Genomic DNA, 16731 nt, shown 5'->3' with positions numbered 1-16731 from the left:
ACTCCTTTTAGGCTCAAGATACATAAGAACTAGCATTGGTTGAGCTTTACTGCATACCAATCAACAACATGAAGTAAAATATCTTACTAGTTCTATACTTGGGGAAACAGACACAGAGAGGTTAAGTAACCCACCCAGAGTCACACAGCCAGTAAATGCATTAACTGAGATTCGTTCCCAGAGAGGCCTGAACCCAAAGCCCACACTGAACCACTTCAGATACCATCTGACACAGGCCATCCTCTGGTCATGATAGTCCCAATCTCATGCAATTCCACTTCACTTCACGACTTGCCTTCTTCGCCTCACACCTCATCCTCGCTTAAGCTTTGACATGAAAGCTCTTCTTCCAGCCTGGGACCACCTTCCTCCACTAAACCCAAAGCACACTTCACAGCTAAAGCAGCACTTTCTCTCACATTCCCTTTTCCCTATTGTTTCATTAATCTGCTACATTTGTCGCCACTAAAGAACCAACAGTCCTTACTAGACTTTCCAACCAACAGTCCTTAATAGACTGGACTAGTCCATTATTAACCAGTCCTTACTAGACTTTCTCCCATCTTTTCTTGTCCCAGGATTACGTCACATTTGTCTTTTTAGGTTCCTCTGTGCTTTTTGAGTCTCATTTCCAGGGGTTTTGATGACTGGGTTTTGAAGATTGGTCTGTTTCCTCAGTGTGGATTTGTCTTGATGTTTTTCTGTTAAAACTGAAGAGATGAGTTTTGGGAAGACCATGTGGTGCCATACCATCATGGGGACTTACCACTGATGACGACCTTGGTCATCTGGCCCTAGGCAATATTCACCAGGTTTCTACTCTGCTTCCCTCTTCACACTTAACACCAGGTGGCTCAATGGTAAGGAATCTGCCTGCTACACAGGAGACTAGAATTCTATCCGTGTAAGAAAAAAACCCTGGAGAAGGAAATGGCTACCCATTCCAGTATTCTTGCCTGGGCCTGGGGGGCTTCAGTCTACGAGGTTGCAAGAGTCAAACACAACTTAGCAACTGCATAGAAGTAGCCACAAGGGAAATTTAAAGTGAAGTTGCTCAGTCTTTGCAACCCTGTGGACTGTAGCCTACCAGGCTTCTGTCCATGGGATTCTCCAGGCAAGAATACGTGAGTGGGTTGCCATTTCCTTCTCCAGAGGATCTTCCCAACCCAGGGATTGAACCGGTTTCCCCCATTGCAGGCAGACTTTGCTTTAACCTCTGAGCCACCACAGGGAGGATGGGTCCAAAGTGAGCACCCAGGCAATCTTCCAGGCCTGAACTGCTACAGCACCACCAGTGTCAATTATGTAAATACTGGGTTTGCCAAAAAGTTCTTCAGTTTATTTCCCTGACATGTTACAGAAAAATCCAAACAAGCTATTTTGCCAACCCAGCACTCAGTTCTTGAGGCACAGTCTCCCATTTGTAACACTTAGGGGACACATGGGCAAAGTGGCTGCCCTTGTGGACAGCACAGACATCTGCTGGCCTTGTGACAGATGGACTGCTGGACTGTCACTTGGACACTCACCCCTGTACTGGAATATCACCGATGGCCTTACTCACTGGCCCAGGGAGCCCATTTGAGCCTGAGCAGATTAAAGACCACATACACACAATCTCCACCATGTTGAGTTTATTATTCCAATGGCACTAATACAGCTGGAGGTGCTCAGTGACACTGTGCGGGCGGGGTTTTCTGCCTTCTAGCTTCTGTCCAAAGAGAACATCTACCCGCTTGTTTCTTGCCCCCTTCTGGAGAAAAATCCACTAGGGGCCATTTACCCAAATAAACCTCTTAATGCGTTTATTTTTAACTTTTTGACATTAAGTTTCCCGCTCAACAAAAAAGTATTGGTTGTCCCATCCCCTCCCCCATCCCCACCGGCCAGATAGTCGCTGCTCCGAGGGCACTTGTTGCCCCTGAAATCTGGAAATAAATATCGAAAGAAACAGCATCAAGTGTTCATGTTGAGTGATGGCACGAAGTGGGCCCCAGAAACCTGTCAGGCAGAGCATTACTGGGTCTGGACAGCCTCGAGGTGTTGTGGAGAATGTGGGGGCTTGTTGCTGTGGTCACTTGTCCCTGGGCGCAGGGGCCGCGCCAAGTCCCACCCAGTGGCAGGCTAAGCAGAGGCCGCCTACAACTTGTCCAGGAAGTTGTCCAAGGCTGGGATGCCTTCCTTCAGGCCTTTGCGCTTGCGTGTCTCCGCCACCACCTGACTGGGGCGGCTGGTGTTGTCAAAGGGGTCACCGGGCAGGATCTGCCAGTGGTCAAACACACACTGGGGGAAGGCCTGGCCACCCGTGTTGGACCTCAGGTCAGCGGTGAAGCCTGCAGAAGGGGCAAACAGTGCTCACTGGGAAGCCCAGGTATGTGCCTCATGGTCCCCTGGCCGAGACCAGAAAACACAGACACACCAGAGGATCCCAGAAGTCGTGTTAGACGTTAACCCCATTACCCTACACTTCAACCAAAGGTTCCCTCAAGGGCTACTGATTAAAGAGTGAGGCAGGGCAGGCCCTTCCTAAGCCCCAGGCCTCCATCTGCACCTTCTGAGGACGAGCCAGATCTCCAGCATGGCTGCTCTATGCCGTGCTTAGATCCACAGGCTGAGGCCTCTCCACTAAATCAACAGTCCTGAGACCCACATGAGAGAAAAATAGGTCATCCCCTCCTTCACAAGCATGCTGCAAAAAACTGCAGGAGGGAGCGCCCTTCATGATGAGAGAGGATGGGCCAGGGCTCCGTCTGCTGGACTCCACCCAGAAGGCAGCGGGCATCTGAGGACCACGCCAGACTGGTACTCACCAAAGGACTCATTGACAGGGAGGTAGGCCTTCACAACAAACATGGGAGTGCCGGCCACCTGGGTCTCCTCAAAGACGTGGCCCCGCTTTCTGTTCAGGACACCGTAGATGCCACCAACCACTTGTTCCGGACACTGTCGGACAAAAAAGGGCTCTGAGCAGCTGCTGGGCAGGACGGAACCCAAAACAGCAGCTGGAGGTTCCCGGCCCAGCCCCCTTACCTGGATCTCCACAAGATAGATGGGCTCCATGAGCCGGGGCTGGGCAGTCAGCACACTGGCATACAGGCAGCGCCGAGCTGTGGGGATGATCTGGCCACCCCCACGGTGGATGGCATCAGCGTGCAGCGTCACATCATGGACGTCAAAGCGTACGCCCCGCATATTCTCCTCACACAGCGCCCCCTATGGAGGAAGGAGGACCATCGTCAAGAACCCACCTCCACAGCAGCCGAGGGACAGGGTGGCCACAGCTGTCCAAAAGACCACACACAATCCCACCTCGCCCACTGACTGGCCCTGCAGTGCTGTGCCTGAGCACCCCCTCACCTCCTTGGTGGCCCACTGGAAGCCAGCCACCACACTGTCCTTGATTTCATTGAGGTACTGTACACCCTTGGTGATGTCCGTGAGGATGTTGGGGCCCGTGCCATCAGGGCCGAAGCACCAGATCTTACGGGCCTCAGCCACGTCCCACTCGTACTTCTCAGCCAGGTAGCGGGCCCGCTGCTTGAGCTCCTGGCGGGCGGACACCTCGCCCTTGTCGATGTCCTCAGCCAGGCCATCAGGGAAGGGCCGCGCCTTCATGTAAAGCCTATTGTGCTTGTTGGGAGACTTGGACAGGCAGAGCACGTTCGACTCCTCACTGACAGTCTCCCGGTACGAGACAACTGGGTCAGATTTCTGGAAGAGGAACGTGCAGGGTTAGGTCTGCCCCAGAAAGCAGACACCCCAGAACAATACCTTCCTAATGATACCCGCTTCACACTGACAGAGAATAGACAGCAGAGCAGGCTCCACCTGACTTCGTGTAAACAGGTGTGCAGCTAGCTACTCGCTAAATGCCCACTGCCAACAGGGCTGGCTAAATACACTTCTCGTAGAACTATATATGCAGTATTAATAGAAAAGTGATTGCAATCATACAAGTGCAAGATCCTATTTCAGTAGTCTCCTTATTTAGAAAAAAACATGAAAAAACTGTCAATTCCCTGAAGAACGGAAACTCTAATTGCCGCAACTAAAAAGATTTAACAAGGAAAAATAGCATGTAAAGAAACCCAAAACCTCGGCCAAGCAGACACAGATCTGAGCTCATTTTTATGAAAAAGCAGAAAATGGAAACCAGGGTGTACCAGCTGGGGGTGGTGGGGCCACCTACAGAACCTCAGTGTCTGCCCTTTACCCAAGTTTTTTTTTTGTAAACTTGTTGGCAGAAGTTAGCAGACCCCTCACACTCCAACCCTACCTGCGCATCTACAGAGCTGATGCCACAACAGCACATATTATCTGGCAAGAAGGGGTTGAAGGAAGGAGAACCGAGTGACCCCCCACCAGCGGGACCCTCAGAGCCCACCCAGGTCATGCTCTCCAACAGCCCTTCTGGTATAGGGCATGTAGGCCTCCAGCTGTCACTGTGTGGCAGCACCAACCTCACCTTGATGGGGATGCAAGCGTGATCCTCCTCCAGGTCCTTGAGGCAGATCTCCAAGTGCAGCTCCCCAGCCCCCGCGATAATGTGCTCCCCGGACTCCTCGATGATGCACTGCAGAAGGCCAAGCGTCAGCCCAACACTGACCCCAAGACCAAGCAGTAAGCCAAGGGATTCCAGGGGGCAAGTGGAAAGTCAGCTCCAGCTGGACAAGGTGGACTCCCAAAGGAGGATTGAGGGGGAAGGTATCAGGGCCCGTTTTACTAGTTTTCAACGTTAACCTTCTAAAAAGAGCCTCAGGATCCTACCAGTCTGAAGAGATGTATCAAAGTAGTATATCAAAGTTGGATTCCTGGGTGGAAAACCACCATTTAAATGGGCGGGAGTTCTGCCAGGTCAGCCCAGTCACACCACATCAACAAGTCAACAAACCACTGTGGTAGATGTCACCTCTGGCCAAGGGGCACCCACCTGCACCATGGGGTCCGACTTGGCCAGCCGCTTCAGACCTTCCACCAGCTTGGGCAGGTCGGCCGGGTTCTTGGCCTCCACAGCGACCCTGACGACAGGGCTCACGCTGAACTTCATCACCCGCATGTTGTGGGCATGCTCGAAGGTGGTGATGGTGCCAGTCTTCACCAGGAACTGGTCCACGCCCACCAGACCCACAATGTTGCCACAAGGCACATCCTCGATGGGCTCCACATAACGGCCCATCATCAGGATTGTCCTGGGGAAGGGGGAACGACACAAAAGATGTCAACACACTAGCACTCGTGTGGCAGATCCCCAAGTCACCAGACAAGCCTCCCTTGTTTTTTTGGTAGTACCACACTGCATGTATTAATTTTTGGACCAGCGACTGAACCCAAGCCTCCTACAGTGGAAGCACAAAGTTCCCCTCCTTTGAGCCTGTGCCTGTCTTCATGTCTAGAGGGACAGAGCCAGCTCACCAGGGGCCAGTAACCCAGTGACATCTCAGTGATGGTTCTGGCTCTATCACCAGACCAGGCAAAGTGCTGCTGTGCCTATGCAACCCTCTGCACCCTAGTACAGCCAGGGCAATCCCACACCTGCACCAGTTGACTGGGGGGCACCACCCTCAACTGAGGTCTTTGGGATCAGGGCCTGCTCTGAGGCACCTGAACTATCCTATCCCTCTAATTTCCTACCTGCTTCCCAGCTCAGGACTGTGTCACACTGAGAATCCTTAGTTGGGAGGAAGGGTACTATTCCTCCCCCCAGCAGGTCTTACAGACAACCCCACCCTTACCCCCTCACTGGATGGAGGAGCAGCAGGAGGCTGTTCAGCCCCCTCTAACTCCCTGAGTACCTCACCTCTGGATCGGCTTCAGGTACAGGTCCTCCTTCTTCCCAGGAGTATAGTTGGGTCCCATGATGCGGACCTTCAGGCCAGTAGACACCAGCCCTGAGAAGACCCGGCCGAAGGCATAGAACCGACCCTTGTCAGAGGTCGGCACCATTTTGGAAATGTACATCATGAGAGGGCCTTTGGGATCACAGCTTTTAATGCCTGAGAAGAGAAATGAAACCCCCAAAAGGGAAAACGTGATTCCATGACAACTCAGCTTTCCAAACTGAGGCTCTGTCCAGCATCAGGCCCCCGGGGTGCAGGCAGGCCCCACATACCCATGGCTGCCTCATCGTCTGGGGGACCCTCATACAGGAGCTCACAGCGGTACTTCTGGGCCGTCACAGGGGAAGGCAGGTGGATGGTGATCATCTGCAGCAGGGCGTCCCCAGCAGGCAGCCAGCGGCGCATCACAGCCTGGAATAGAGGATATGAGGGGGAAATGTTAGCAAGAGACCAGAACAAACATCAACACAAGCAGCTCCAAGAAAGAGGGACTCCAGGGAGAGCCTCTCCACTCACCTTCAGAAGTGGTTTGCCCTCCTTGTCCTTATCTTCACTGTCCAACTTGATGTCCAGTTTTTCAATTAGTTTTGCCGTCTCCTCTTTCTTGAAGTTCATGATTGCATCAAACACCTAACATGCAGAAAAGATGGCAAAGTGGGTTTGGGAACATACTCAAAGTCTGCAGTTACGTGTTAGAGCCTGAAGGGCATGGATGGAGCAGGGCCAAAGCTGCAAAAATGCTTACTTACCATCAAACGCCTGACTTAATCTAGCAAATAAGGAAATCTCTCAAAAGACTTAAAAAAACCCACCCTGTGTAAGTGGGCACATTCTCACTGAAAACTCACGGGCTTACAATAGTCAGTCCTTTCTGCCACATCTCGCCTGCTGCCCAGTCAAGGAGGCTGACTGACCCCAAGATGCAGCCCAAGAATGTGGGAGACCTGCTAGCCAGGGCTGAACTGGGGGCCTTCTGATCTCATGCTGTTCCTTGTTTCAGGAGCTGACATGCAGCCTGACCCTGCCTTGCCTTGTGGCATCTTGCCATCAGTTGCAGGTTGGATACCAGACTATATGGGGAGCCCAAGGACAGCCCTGGGAAGGGGTATCTACCAAGCTTACACTGGCTCACCTTGAAGATTGGGTCCAGGATGAGCTGGCAGAACGTCCGTGGCAGCTTCTTGCCATCAGGGCTGTTGGCTGACTTGCTGAACTTGCCAGTGGCTGGATCAAAGTACCTGTTCGAAGAACACCCAACCCAAGAGTTACAGAAATCAATGGTGGGGGAGGGGGTAACCTGGGTGGGAATGACCCTACAGACACTTGAGCTGTGTCTCGAACACTTACCGGTCTCCCCACAGCTTTTTCATCATGTCCTCCACCTTCTTGGCCCGCTCAGCAGGCCCTAGCTGTCCCTCGCCCTTGGCGGCAAACTTGGCCACATACATCTCTGCAAACTGCTTCAGGGTAAAGGCCCAACCATGGAGACCAGATCCAAAGCCAACAGTACCAAGAACGGGGTCAATCTGCAAGAACGGGAGACAGTTTAGCTGGAATAGATGGACGGAAACCACAGCTACAAAATCCCCAGGCACTCCATGCCTCAGACCTTAGATTTCTTCAGTAGCCATCAGGTCAAAGTGAAGAAATTTTAGTCATCATGTACAAGGTACCCAACCCCTGCGGGGGTGGGGGGTGTGTGTGTGTGTGTGCAAAGATCCCACAGGGACTGCTCCATGCACCTGTCAGCAAGCAGGGGGAGCCACTACCTCACCTCCCTAAAAGTCCAGCTTTCCTGTCACTCTAAGGTTCCTTGGATCCCCAGCTTCCACCTCCGAAGAATCCCCAGGAAGTCACTGATTCAGAAGCAGTTCCCCAGGGGCAGCTCAAGACCACAGCCCTTCCAGTCTGCCCCACAGGAGCAGTGAAGGGACTACTATGAAGACAGAGAAAAGTACCCTAAACCCAGCAGTCAGGCTGTCCTACCATGATGTTGCCCATGGGTCCACTCTCGCCCTCGCCATAGGTGGAGATAATGACGTTGACATTCTCCACGATACGCTGGAAGGTTTGGTAGAGCTCCTCAGGCTCCAGTTGCAGCTCAAGCAGGGCCCGGTCCATCTTGTTCATCATCAGCACTGGCTTGATGCGCTCAGCAATGGCCTGGCGCAGCACCGTCTCTGTCTGCACACACACACCTGCAGAACAGCAGGGGATGAGGCGGCTCTTGCAGCCAGAGAAGGGACAGCACCAGGTTCCAAGCCGTCCTAGGGGGTGCCCACTGCTTACCAGACACACAGTCCACCACCACCAAGGCACCGTCAGTGACACGGAGTGCAGCTGTCACCTCTGAGGAAAAGTCGACGTGCCCAGGGGAATCAATGAGGTTGATGAGGAAGCCAGAGCCATCCTTGCTCTGCTTGATGAAATTCAAGTCGTTCTCTGAAAGCTCGTAGAAAAGGGAGATGGCCCTGAAACAATGGGGACAGGTGAGCCAGGTGGAAGCCACACCTTAGCCTGGCCTGTGGTCAATCAGGTTCCCACCGAGGGGGAGTCAGGACGGACACTCTTCATTCCTAAATGAGGCTGGGATCCAATAAAAAGCCAGGCAGATGCTGCAACCTGTCCCCTCTCCCTGCATTACTCATCCCTAAAGATGAACTTAAGACTCCCAACAGAAAAGCCACCGCCATCTGGGACATTTATCTTTGCTGCACCCTCTGCCAGGGACAGCCACTTCCCTGGCACCAGAGTCCACCTAGGTCGTCCCAGGCTTGACACACCTGTTGTAAAAAAGCAGCTACTGCATAGGAGCTAGAAAGCCCAAAGGCTCCTTTCCACCCTTCCCTGCCCTGCAGGGAAGTGAGTCTCAGAGCAACGACCAAGGACAAACGACTAAATGAAGACAACTGCCATCATTGCTTTTTCTTTGGGGTGGAGGGAGGTTCTCACCATGACATCTGGGACCAGAAAACTCACAGGAGGCTGGCGTGCGCAGAGCAAGACTTTGGCATTGACCCCAGATGCCAATACCATCCTCAGACTTCTCCAGATATTGCCAAGAGCCCCCAGCTCCCTTCCCCTCCAACCTCCTTAACTCTACCACCCGTCACTGTGCCTCTTCCCCTGGAGACAAAGGTGCCCATCCCACTAGATGAAGCTCCATCATCCCTCCCAGTTCAGAAGCCCAGCTCCAAAGTGCTCCTCTCCCCAAAACCCTGTGAGAAAAGGCCTATGTCTATCCAGCCCGCCCACTACCAAGGACTCAGAGCAAGCAGCACCCCGCTTTCCCTGTGGAGACGACACCAGGGGACTTGCTCACGTTGACTTGATGGTGATGCAACGCTCCTGCTCGTCCTTCCGGGTGTCAGTGAAGCGGGTCTCCCCAGCCCGGGCAGAGGCGATGATACCCGCCTTACACACCAGGGAGTCTGTCAGAGTGGACTTGCCATGGTCCACGTGGGCGATGACAGACATGTTCCGGATGTTGGCCTTCTTGTCCATGATGGCCCGGATCTGGTCTACTGTGAAGTTCACCTGGGCAGGGTGGAGGAGGGGAGGGTCATGACAGGCCAGCACTCCAGGAAGGACCCTTGGCACAGAGACTTTGATCAATAGAGGCTGCAAGGCCCTAGCCAAAAGAGGCTGGTCCCTGGTGCTGCCAACTCCGACCTAAATCCCCCTTTGTTAACACCCCTTTAAAGATGTCCAACTCACCCTGTCCCTGAAAAGCCTAATCTTGGCTGTCACACCCAAAGTGACAACTCAGAACGGAAACTGGGGACTAAGTCCCAATGAGTGACAACAGATTCCCTTTATACTAGTAGATACTGGAGTCTCATGGGGTCTGGCTGAACCTCAAGTGTCCCACTGTGCGGCCACTGGTATACCGCGAGGCTTCCCAACCAAAAGGGGTCTCCGAACTCCAAGGTCACCCCTCGCTGGGGTTGTGGGGGTCAGAGCCAACACCCCACCTTTGATTCGTAAATATGCCACCCCCGGTTTGGGGGAGGGGGGGTTGCGCAGCCCTAACAGGCGCGAACCTCCACCTCGTGGCTCCAGGATCAGGTGTTCACAATTGGGAGGTTCAAGAAAGACAAGAGACCAAAATAACATTACACAGCGGGAGAAGATCGGGCGCTTCTAAAGGTCTTACTCTTCTCTCCTTTAGCCATTTCCAAGACGCCCACGGCTCCCGACAAAAAATCAGACTGAAACTCCCGGCCCGCGGGTTACATAAGGCGGCTCCCCTCTCCCGGCTCGCGCTGCGGCGCCCGCCATTACAGCGTCTGCCACATCATCATACCCCCCGCCCCGCCTCCGCCCCAGCTTTAGCCGGACCCCGGACCCCGCGAGGCGGCGGCGCCCCCGGAAGCGGAGGTCGCGAGCAGTGCGGCGCGCAGACATGGCGGCAGCCGCTTCACCTGCTCCGGCCCCGCCGGCCCCGCCGCCGCCATGTCTCCTCCCAGTCAGGGAGGCCACAAGACCCCAGGCTTGGCAGCGCCAGCCCTGCCGAAGCTTCGCTGCCGTTTCAGGTCCCCGGTTGAACAGCGTTGCTCACCATGGTGGCGGATGGCGGTGGATTCTCCCAAGCAGATCCGAGCGAGCTAGGTCGCGCCGAGGATGGCGGCGACGACGGCGGAAGAGAACGCTGACGTCAACACCCGAGACTTTATAGGCCGACGCCGGTTGGGCGGGTCATCTGACCGCGCTTCGGGGGCGGAGCGAAGCGACGCGGCGCGCAAGCGCATGAACACCCTCCCCAACAGCACCCCGCCCGGGTAACCCCTTAGGCGGCGGCGGGGCTGCTCTAATACCAAGGGTCTGCATTCCATGCTTGGATTTTCCCGGGGGCGTGGTTGCCTCGAGCTGGGTGCACGCCTCCAGGATGCACTACTTAGATGCAGAAAGCAGAGTGGCATTTTAGCTGCGACTATTAACCATATGTTAGGAACTATGTCATTTTGCAAAGTGCCAAGCACTTCAGTGAAAAGGATATTACGATGTGAACAGGGTCTGTGGATTGTACTAAGATTAAGGTTTGATATGGTGTAAGATGATTGACAGTACTAGGTCCGGGACTGGGAGAAGAGTACTTGGACCTCTGGACTAGTTCTGCAGTCACCCGTCTTTAATTATTTCTTAAAACAAAAAAACTTTTCAAAAGCAGATATTAATCACCCACTTTTCCCACAACGACAAATTCACCGTCTACTGCGGCAGGCATTGCTATAGGTTTTGTGGATAAAACAGTAAATAAAACACCTTATCAGCTCCATCACTTTAAGTGTTCTTACATTAGATATGCAGGTTTTTCTATGCTTCAGTTTCTTTATCTGCGCAACGGGATGATCAATACTACTTCTTTGTTTGAGGGAGAGTAAAATTCACTAAATACATTTAGAGGAATTAGCACCGAGTCTGACACAGTTCTCAATACTCCTCAGATATTTCTAATTAGTTATCGTTACCATTATAGAACACATTTTAGGGACTGGCTTGCTGCGTCGCAAGCGTGGGAGCTAAGCGCTTTTCCACATGCGCAATCTCATTTCCTACTTCATTTTCTCTCCAGGGGGAGGCGCAGGAACACTATTTTGTATTCGTGTCCTGATCTGACCCTAAGAAACCGTTGTATATCGGATCTTCTACTCCAGGGAAAGAACTGGCATGTAATTCAGGTTCTTTATTCTTTATAAAGAGCCCAGCTCAATGCCTGGTACACAGTAGGCGCTCATAAGTATATCTTGCATCAGGTAATCATATTCTCATTAGTGTAAATAAATCCCCTTCAATAAATCTTCCCCTAAATTCACGCTGTCAAAAGAAGGGAGCCTGCAGTGATTTCCCTGCGCTGGAAGGAGAAGAAACAGTTGTGCCTCTGTAAAAAGCTATGCAAGTTCGGATAGACTCTAAAATAAGACTGTCTTCTCCTATCCCTACAAAGGGCTTTACGCATTTTGCTTTGTAAAGCGCGGTCACAGCCCTGATTTCATTTAATCAAAGATTACTATCACTATCCCACGTTTAACCCAGGGGGAAACTGAGGCAGTAAGGCGCTGCTCCCTAAATATCTATTGAACGACCGAGACGCAGAGCTGCAGGCAGCTAAAGTCAATGCCCTAGCTCAATTCCGGGTGTTCAAACACGTGCGCCTGTGTTCGTGTGAGGAACGTTTTATATTAATTTTACCAGGCAAGGGCATGCACCCTTTGGGGGACGCGTTTTCAGCAGATGGGTTGAAATAGGTGTCTTCTTATTAATTCTTATTCTTAATAAGTGTTTTATCTTAATTTTTTAACGTTTAAAGTGCACTCAGCATACAACGTGCGCTAGGCTCTGTTCTTGCCTGGAGAATCCCAGGGACGGGGGAGCTCGGTGGGCTGCCGTCTATGGGGTCTCACAGAGTCGGACACGACTGAAGCGACTTAGCAGCAGCAGCAAGATAAAATTTCTCAATAAACAATCTATTCGCTTGCGAGCAAATTCAACCCTATTAATGAAAACCTTTGCTTTTCTTCTCTGAAATGTTCTATTTTGCAAGGAAGTGCTGTCAAGTGCCTAAGACGGAGCCTAGCACACGTTGTATGCTGAGTGCACTTTAAACATTAAAAAAAATAATAAGATAAACCATTTATTAAGAATGAGAAGCTGGATACCCATCTGCTGAAAATGCGTCCCCCAAAGGGTGCATGCGCTTGCCTGGTAACTTAGTCTAAATTAAAGAAGCTGAAGAGAGGAGGATGGCGAAATTTAAGACACCCCTCCCCATACAGGGCTTCCCTGGTGGCTCAGATGGTAAAGAGCCTGCCTGCAGTGCGGGAGATCTGGGTTCAACCCCTGGATCAGGAAGATTCCCTAGCGAAGGAAATGGCAACCCACTTCAGTATTCTTGTCTGGAGAATCCCATGGACAGAGCAGCCTGGTAGGCTACAATCCACGGGGTTGCAAAGAGTCGGATACGACTGAGCAACTTCTCTTTCTACACTCTAACCCCCATGGGGAGGAGTTCCACCCTGAAGCTGTAGGGATGGGGCCAGGTGTTGGCAGAGGACAACTCCCCACCGGACCCAGAAACCTGGGGGAGAAGCAGAGCTTCAGCATAGAGAAAGCAGCTACAGCCAGGCTCCGGGTCTGCAGTAATAAATACCCGCGGGGAGGTAAAGGGCGGGGAGGAACCAAGAGAAAAAAGTAAACCTCTGCAGGGAGGCTCTGCTGCGCATGCGCATGCTGCGGCTCAGGGAGGACAGGAAGACCCCCGGAGGCCCTGGCAGCGGCCCCTGCTGACCAAAGGCCGCCACTGCACCCCCTTGCATCTGCCTTTGACGCTGTTGAAGGCTTATCGCCACCTTTTAAATTTATTCATTCATGTAGTCTTCCCCACACCCCGGTTTTGTGTGAGCTGTTTTACGCAGGAGCAAACTGAGGCTCAGAGAATTAATTTCCCCAAGGTCACACAGCTAATAAGGGCGGAACCAAGTGACTTTAAAATGTACGGTTGGAATATTGTTGCTGCTGCTGCTAAGTCGCTTCAGTCCGACTCTGTGCGACCCCACAGACGGTAGCCCACCAGGCTCCCCGGTCCCTGGGATTCTCCAGGCAAGAACACTGGAGTGGGTTGCCATTTCCTTCTCCAATGCATGAAAGTGAAATATGAAAGTGAGGTCGCTCGGTCGTGTCTGACTCTTCGCGATCCCATGGACTGCAGCCTACAAGGCTCCTCCATCCACGGGATTTTCCAGGCAAGAGTACTGGAGTGGGGTGCTATTGGAGTATTACTCAACCTTAAAAAGGAAGGAAATTCTGACCCGGGCTACAACGTGGATAAGACGACATTGCTGCTGCTGCTAAGTCGCTTCAGTCGTGTCCGACTCTGTGCGACCCCATAGACGCTCCCCCGTCCCTGGGATTCTCCAGGCCGGAACAGTGGAGTGAGCCGCCATTTCCTTCTCCAGTGCGTGAATGTGAAAAGTGAAAGTGAAGTCGATCAGTCGTGTCTAACTCTTAGCTACCCCATGGACTGTAGCCCACCAGGCTCCTCCATCCATGGGATTTTCCAGGCAAGAGTACTGGAGTGGGATGACATTGCCTTCTCTGAAGACGACATTATGTTCAGTGAAATAAGCTGGAAGCAAAAGGACAAATATTGTATAATTCTACCTATTATCATTGTTTAGTCACTAAGTCATGTCCATGACCCCATGAACTGTAGCCCGCCAGGCTCCTCTGGGTATGAGATTTTCCAGGCAAGAATACTGGAGTGAGTAGCCATTTCCTTCTCTAGGGATCTTCCCCACCCAGGGTTCAAACCCTTATCTGCTTGCTTACCAGGCAGATTCTTTACCACTGTGCTACCTGTGAAGCCTTAATTGTACCTGTACTCCTTAAAAGAGTCAAATGAAAAAGACAAGCAAAGTAGTGGGTGCCAGGAGCTGAGGGAAGGGGAATGGGAGTCAGTGTTTGAAGGGGACAGAGTTTCAGTTTGGAAAAATTGAAAAGTCATGGAGATGGATGATGCGGGTGGCTGCACTACAATGTGAATGTACCGAACACGCTAAACTGCACACTCAAAAACCATTTAAAAGGCCAGTTTTACGTCATGTCTATTTTGCCACAATAAAAAAGGAATGGTTTAGTCAGGAACCAACTCTGCCCCACTACTACTTCCTAGATGGATTTCAGATTTGGCTGACATTAAGACAGATACTGTGAATTTAGATTCAGCCCTCACTGTCTGTGTGACCTTGGGCAAGTTACATAACTTCTCTGAGCCTCAAATTCTTCAGGTAAAATGTTGAATAATAACAGAACCTGTTGAATTATGGGGATCTTGTGAAACTTAAAGAAGTTAATGTAAATAAAGCACCTAGGGACTTCCCTGGTGGTCCAATGGCTAAGACTCTGTGCTCCCGATGCAGGGACATGGGTTCCACCCGTGGTCAGGGAACTAGATTTTGCATGCCACAACTAAAGATCCCACACGCTACACGCTTTAACCTCTGCATCACCAGGGAAGCCCCAACAACTAAGATGGGACACAGCCAAATAAATAAATAAAATTTAAAAAGCACCTAGCTCATTAAGCCCCATTGAAGAGTTTGCTCCTCTTATGGGCTAAACTGTGCCTGCTCCTCAACTCATATATTAAAGACTTAACACCCCAGGACTTCAGAATGTGAGTTTATTTGGAGACAGAGTTTGGAAGAGCCAATTAAGTTAAAATGAGGTCTTTAGGTCCTAACTTAATGTGACACCAGTCACACTGGTGATTGTGGAAACTCAATCTCACATGCAACAGAATATCCCTGCTGTGTGTAGCTGGACTACCTAACCCTGAGCTGTTTGCAGTAATCCTGGACCCTGAGACAAAAGGAGAAATTGACGATAACTGATCCTATCTTTAAAAAATCGGATGCTGAGATCCGATTTCCCAGAGGGAAACTGAAGACACAGAGAGAAGGCAGCCATCTGCTAGCTAAAGACAGAGGCCTCGGCAGAAACCAACCTTGCCAACATACCTCAATCTGCGCCTTCTGACCTCCACAACTGTGAGACTATAAATTTCTGCTGTGTGAGCCACCTAGTCTGTGGCATTTTGTTGTGACTGCCCCGGCAAAGTGAAAAACAGCCCTCATTGTGGAATAAACACTAGATTTTATATATTGCAACCATTCCTTCTAGGAGCATTTATTAACACTTACTACATGTTGTATTGAACAGAGCGAGGAACTCTCTTATATTTTGAGGCACAAAATTTAAACGGCGGGTTGGGTGCTCCAAAATACTCAGTCCCAATGGTCATTATTATTATTTTTTGACTGCACCATGTTGCATGTGGGGGTCTTATTGTCCCCCAACCAGGGACTGAACCCATGCTCCCCCACATTAGAAGTACAGAGTCTTAACCAACTGGCCCGCCAGGGAATCTCCCTGATGACGTTATTGTTGTTTAGTCTCTAAGTCGTGTCAGACTCATTGCGACATCATGGACTGTAGCCCACCAGGCTCCCCTATCTGTGAGATTCTCTAGACAAGAATACTGGAGTGGGTAGCCATTTCCTCCTCCAGGGTATCTTCCTGACCCAGGGATCGAATGGACGTCTCCTGCATTGGCAGGCGGATTCTTTACTACTGGGCCACCAGGAAATGCCCCTGATGATTACATTAAAAAAAGTTTTTTTGGCCCTGCTGTGCAGCGTGTGGGATCTCAGTTCCCCAACCAAGGATTGAACCTGTGTCCCCTGCATTAGAAGCATAGAGTCTTACTCACAGGACCATCAGGGAAGCCCTCTGATGATTATATTTTAATATCACTTTTTAAAATTCAAATAAATACAAAAACAGTCCATGACGACGAGGAAAGCACCCAACTTCTTTTTTTTTAATATTTATTTATTTGACTACACCAGGTCTGAGTTGCCACACATAGGATCTTTAATCTTTGTTGTGGTATGTAGGATCTTTTTAGTTGTGGTATGAGGGTTCTTTAGTTGCACGCACACACTCTTAGTTGGGGCATGTGGGATCTAATTCCCTGACCACCCTGCATTCGGAGTATGTAGTCTTACCCATTGCACCACCAGAGAAGTCCCAGCATCCGATTTTTTAAAGATAGGACCAGTTATTGTCGATTTCTCCTTTTGTCTCAGGGCCCAGGATTACTGCAAACAGCTCAGGGTTAGGTAGTCCAGCTACACGCAGCAGGGATATTCTGTTGCATGGAATTTTCTGGAACAGCTTTAGGAAGGGGAGTATCACTTCTCTGAATGATTGGACAGCTGAGTGTAGGGAGGTCTGGCAGGCTGCATGGTGGGAATGGGCGGGCCAGCGCTGGTACCTAAGATCACTGAACTATGTCTAGGTTTCAGGGAGGAGCTTGGCCCCTTGCAGAGGT

At 51.2% G+C, this 16731-nt stretch overlaps 1 protein-coding gene and 1 non-coding gene across 2 annotated transcripts; both read right to left on the bottom strand.

Annotated features, from left to right (window-relative positions):
• Positions 1-1619: 1619 nt before the first annotated feature.
• EEF2 (eukaryotic translation elongation factor 2) lies at positions 1620-10484 on the bottom strand. Its single transcript, XM_012178077.4, has 15 exons — positions 10399-10484; positions 9160-9374; positions 8127-8308; positions 7824-8035; positions 7185-7363; positions 6970-7075; positions 6354-6467; positions 6110-6248; positions 5798-5993; positions 4931-5189; positions 4466-4573; positions 3358-3711; positions 3031-3213; positions 2811-2943; positions 1620-2333 (listed from the first exon to the last, which is right to left on the bottom strand). Exons 1-15 carry the CDS (start codon positions 10399-10401, stop codon positions 2140-2142), a joined length of 2577 nt encoding a protein of 858 aa, XP_012033467.1. The 5' UTR covers positions 10402-10484; the 3' UTR covers positions 1620-2139.
• LOC114115086 (small nucleolar RNA SNORD37) lies at positions 7439-7503 on the bottom strand. The gene has a single exon (XR_003589584.1). It is a non-coding gene; the product is annotated as a small nucleolar RNA SNORD37 (small nucleolar RNA).
• Positions 10485-16731: the final 6247 nt, after the last annotated feature.

Source organism: Ovis aries, chromosome 5 (assembly GCF_016772045.2).
Source record: "Ovis aries strain OAR_USU_Benz2616 breed Rambouillet chromosome 5, ARS-UI_Ramb_v3.0, whole genome shotgun sequence".
Lineage (NCBI taxonomy): Eukaryota > Metazoa > Chordata > Mammalia > Artiodactyla > Bovidae > Ovis > Ovis aries.
Note: the sequence above shows the minus strand (reverse complement) of the source record. Positions and strands in the feature narration are given on the sequence as shown.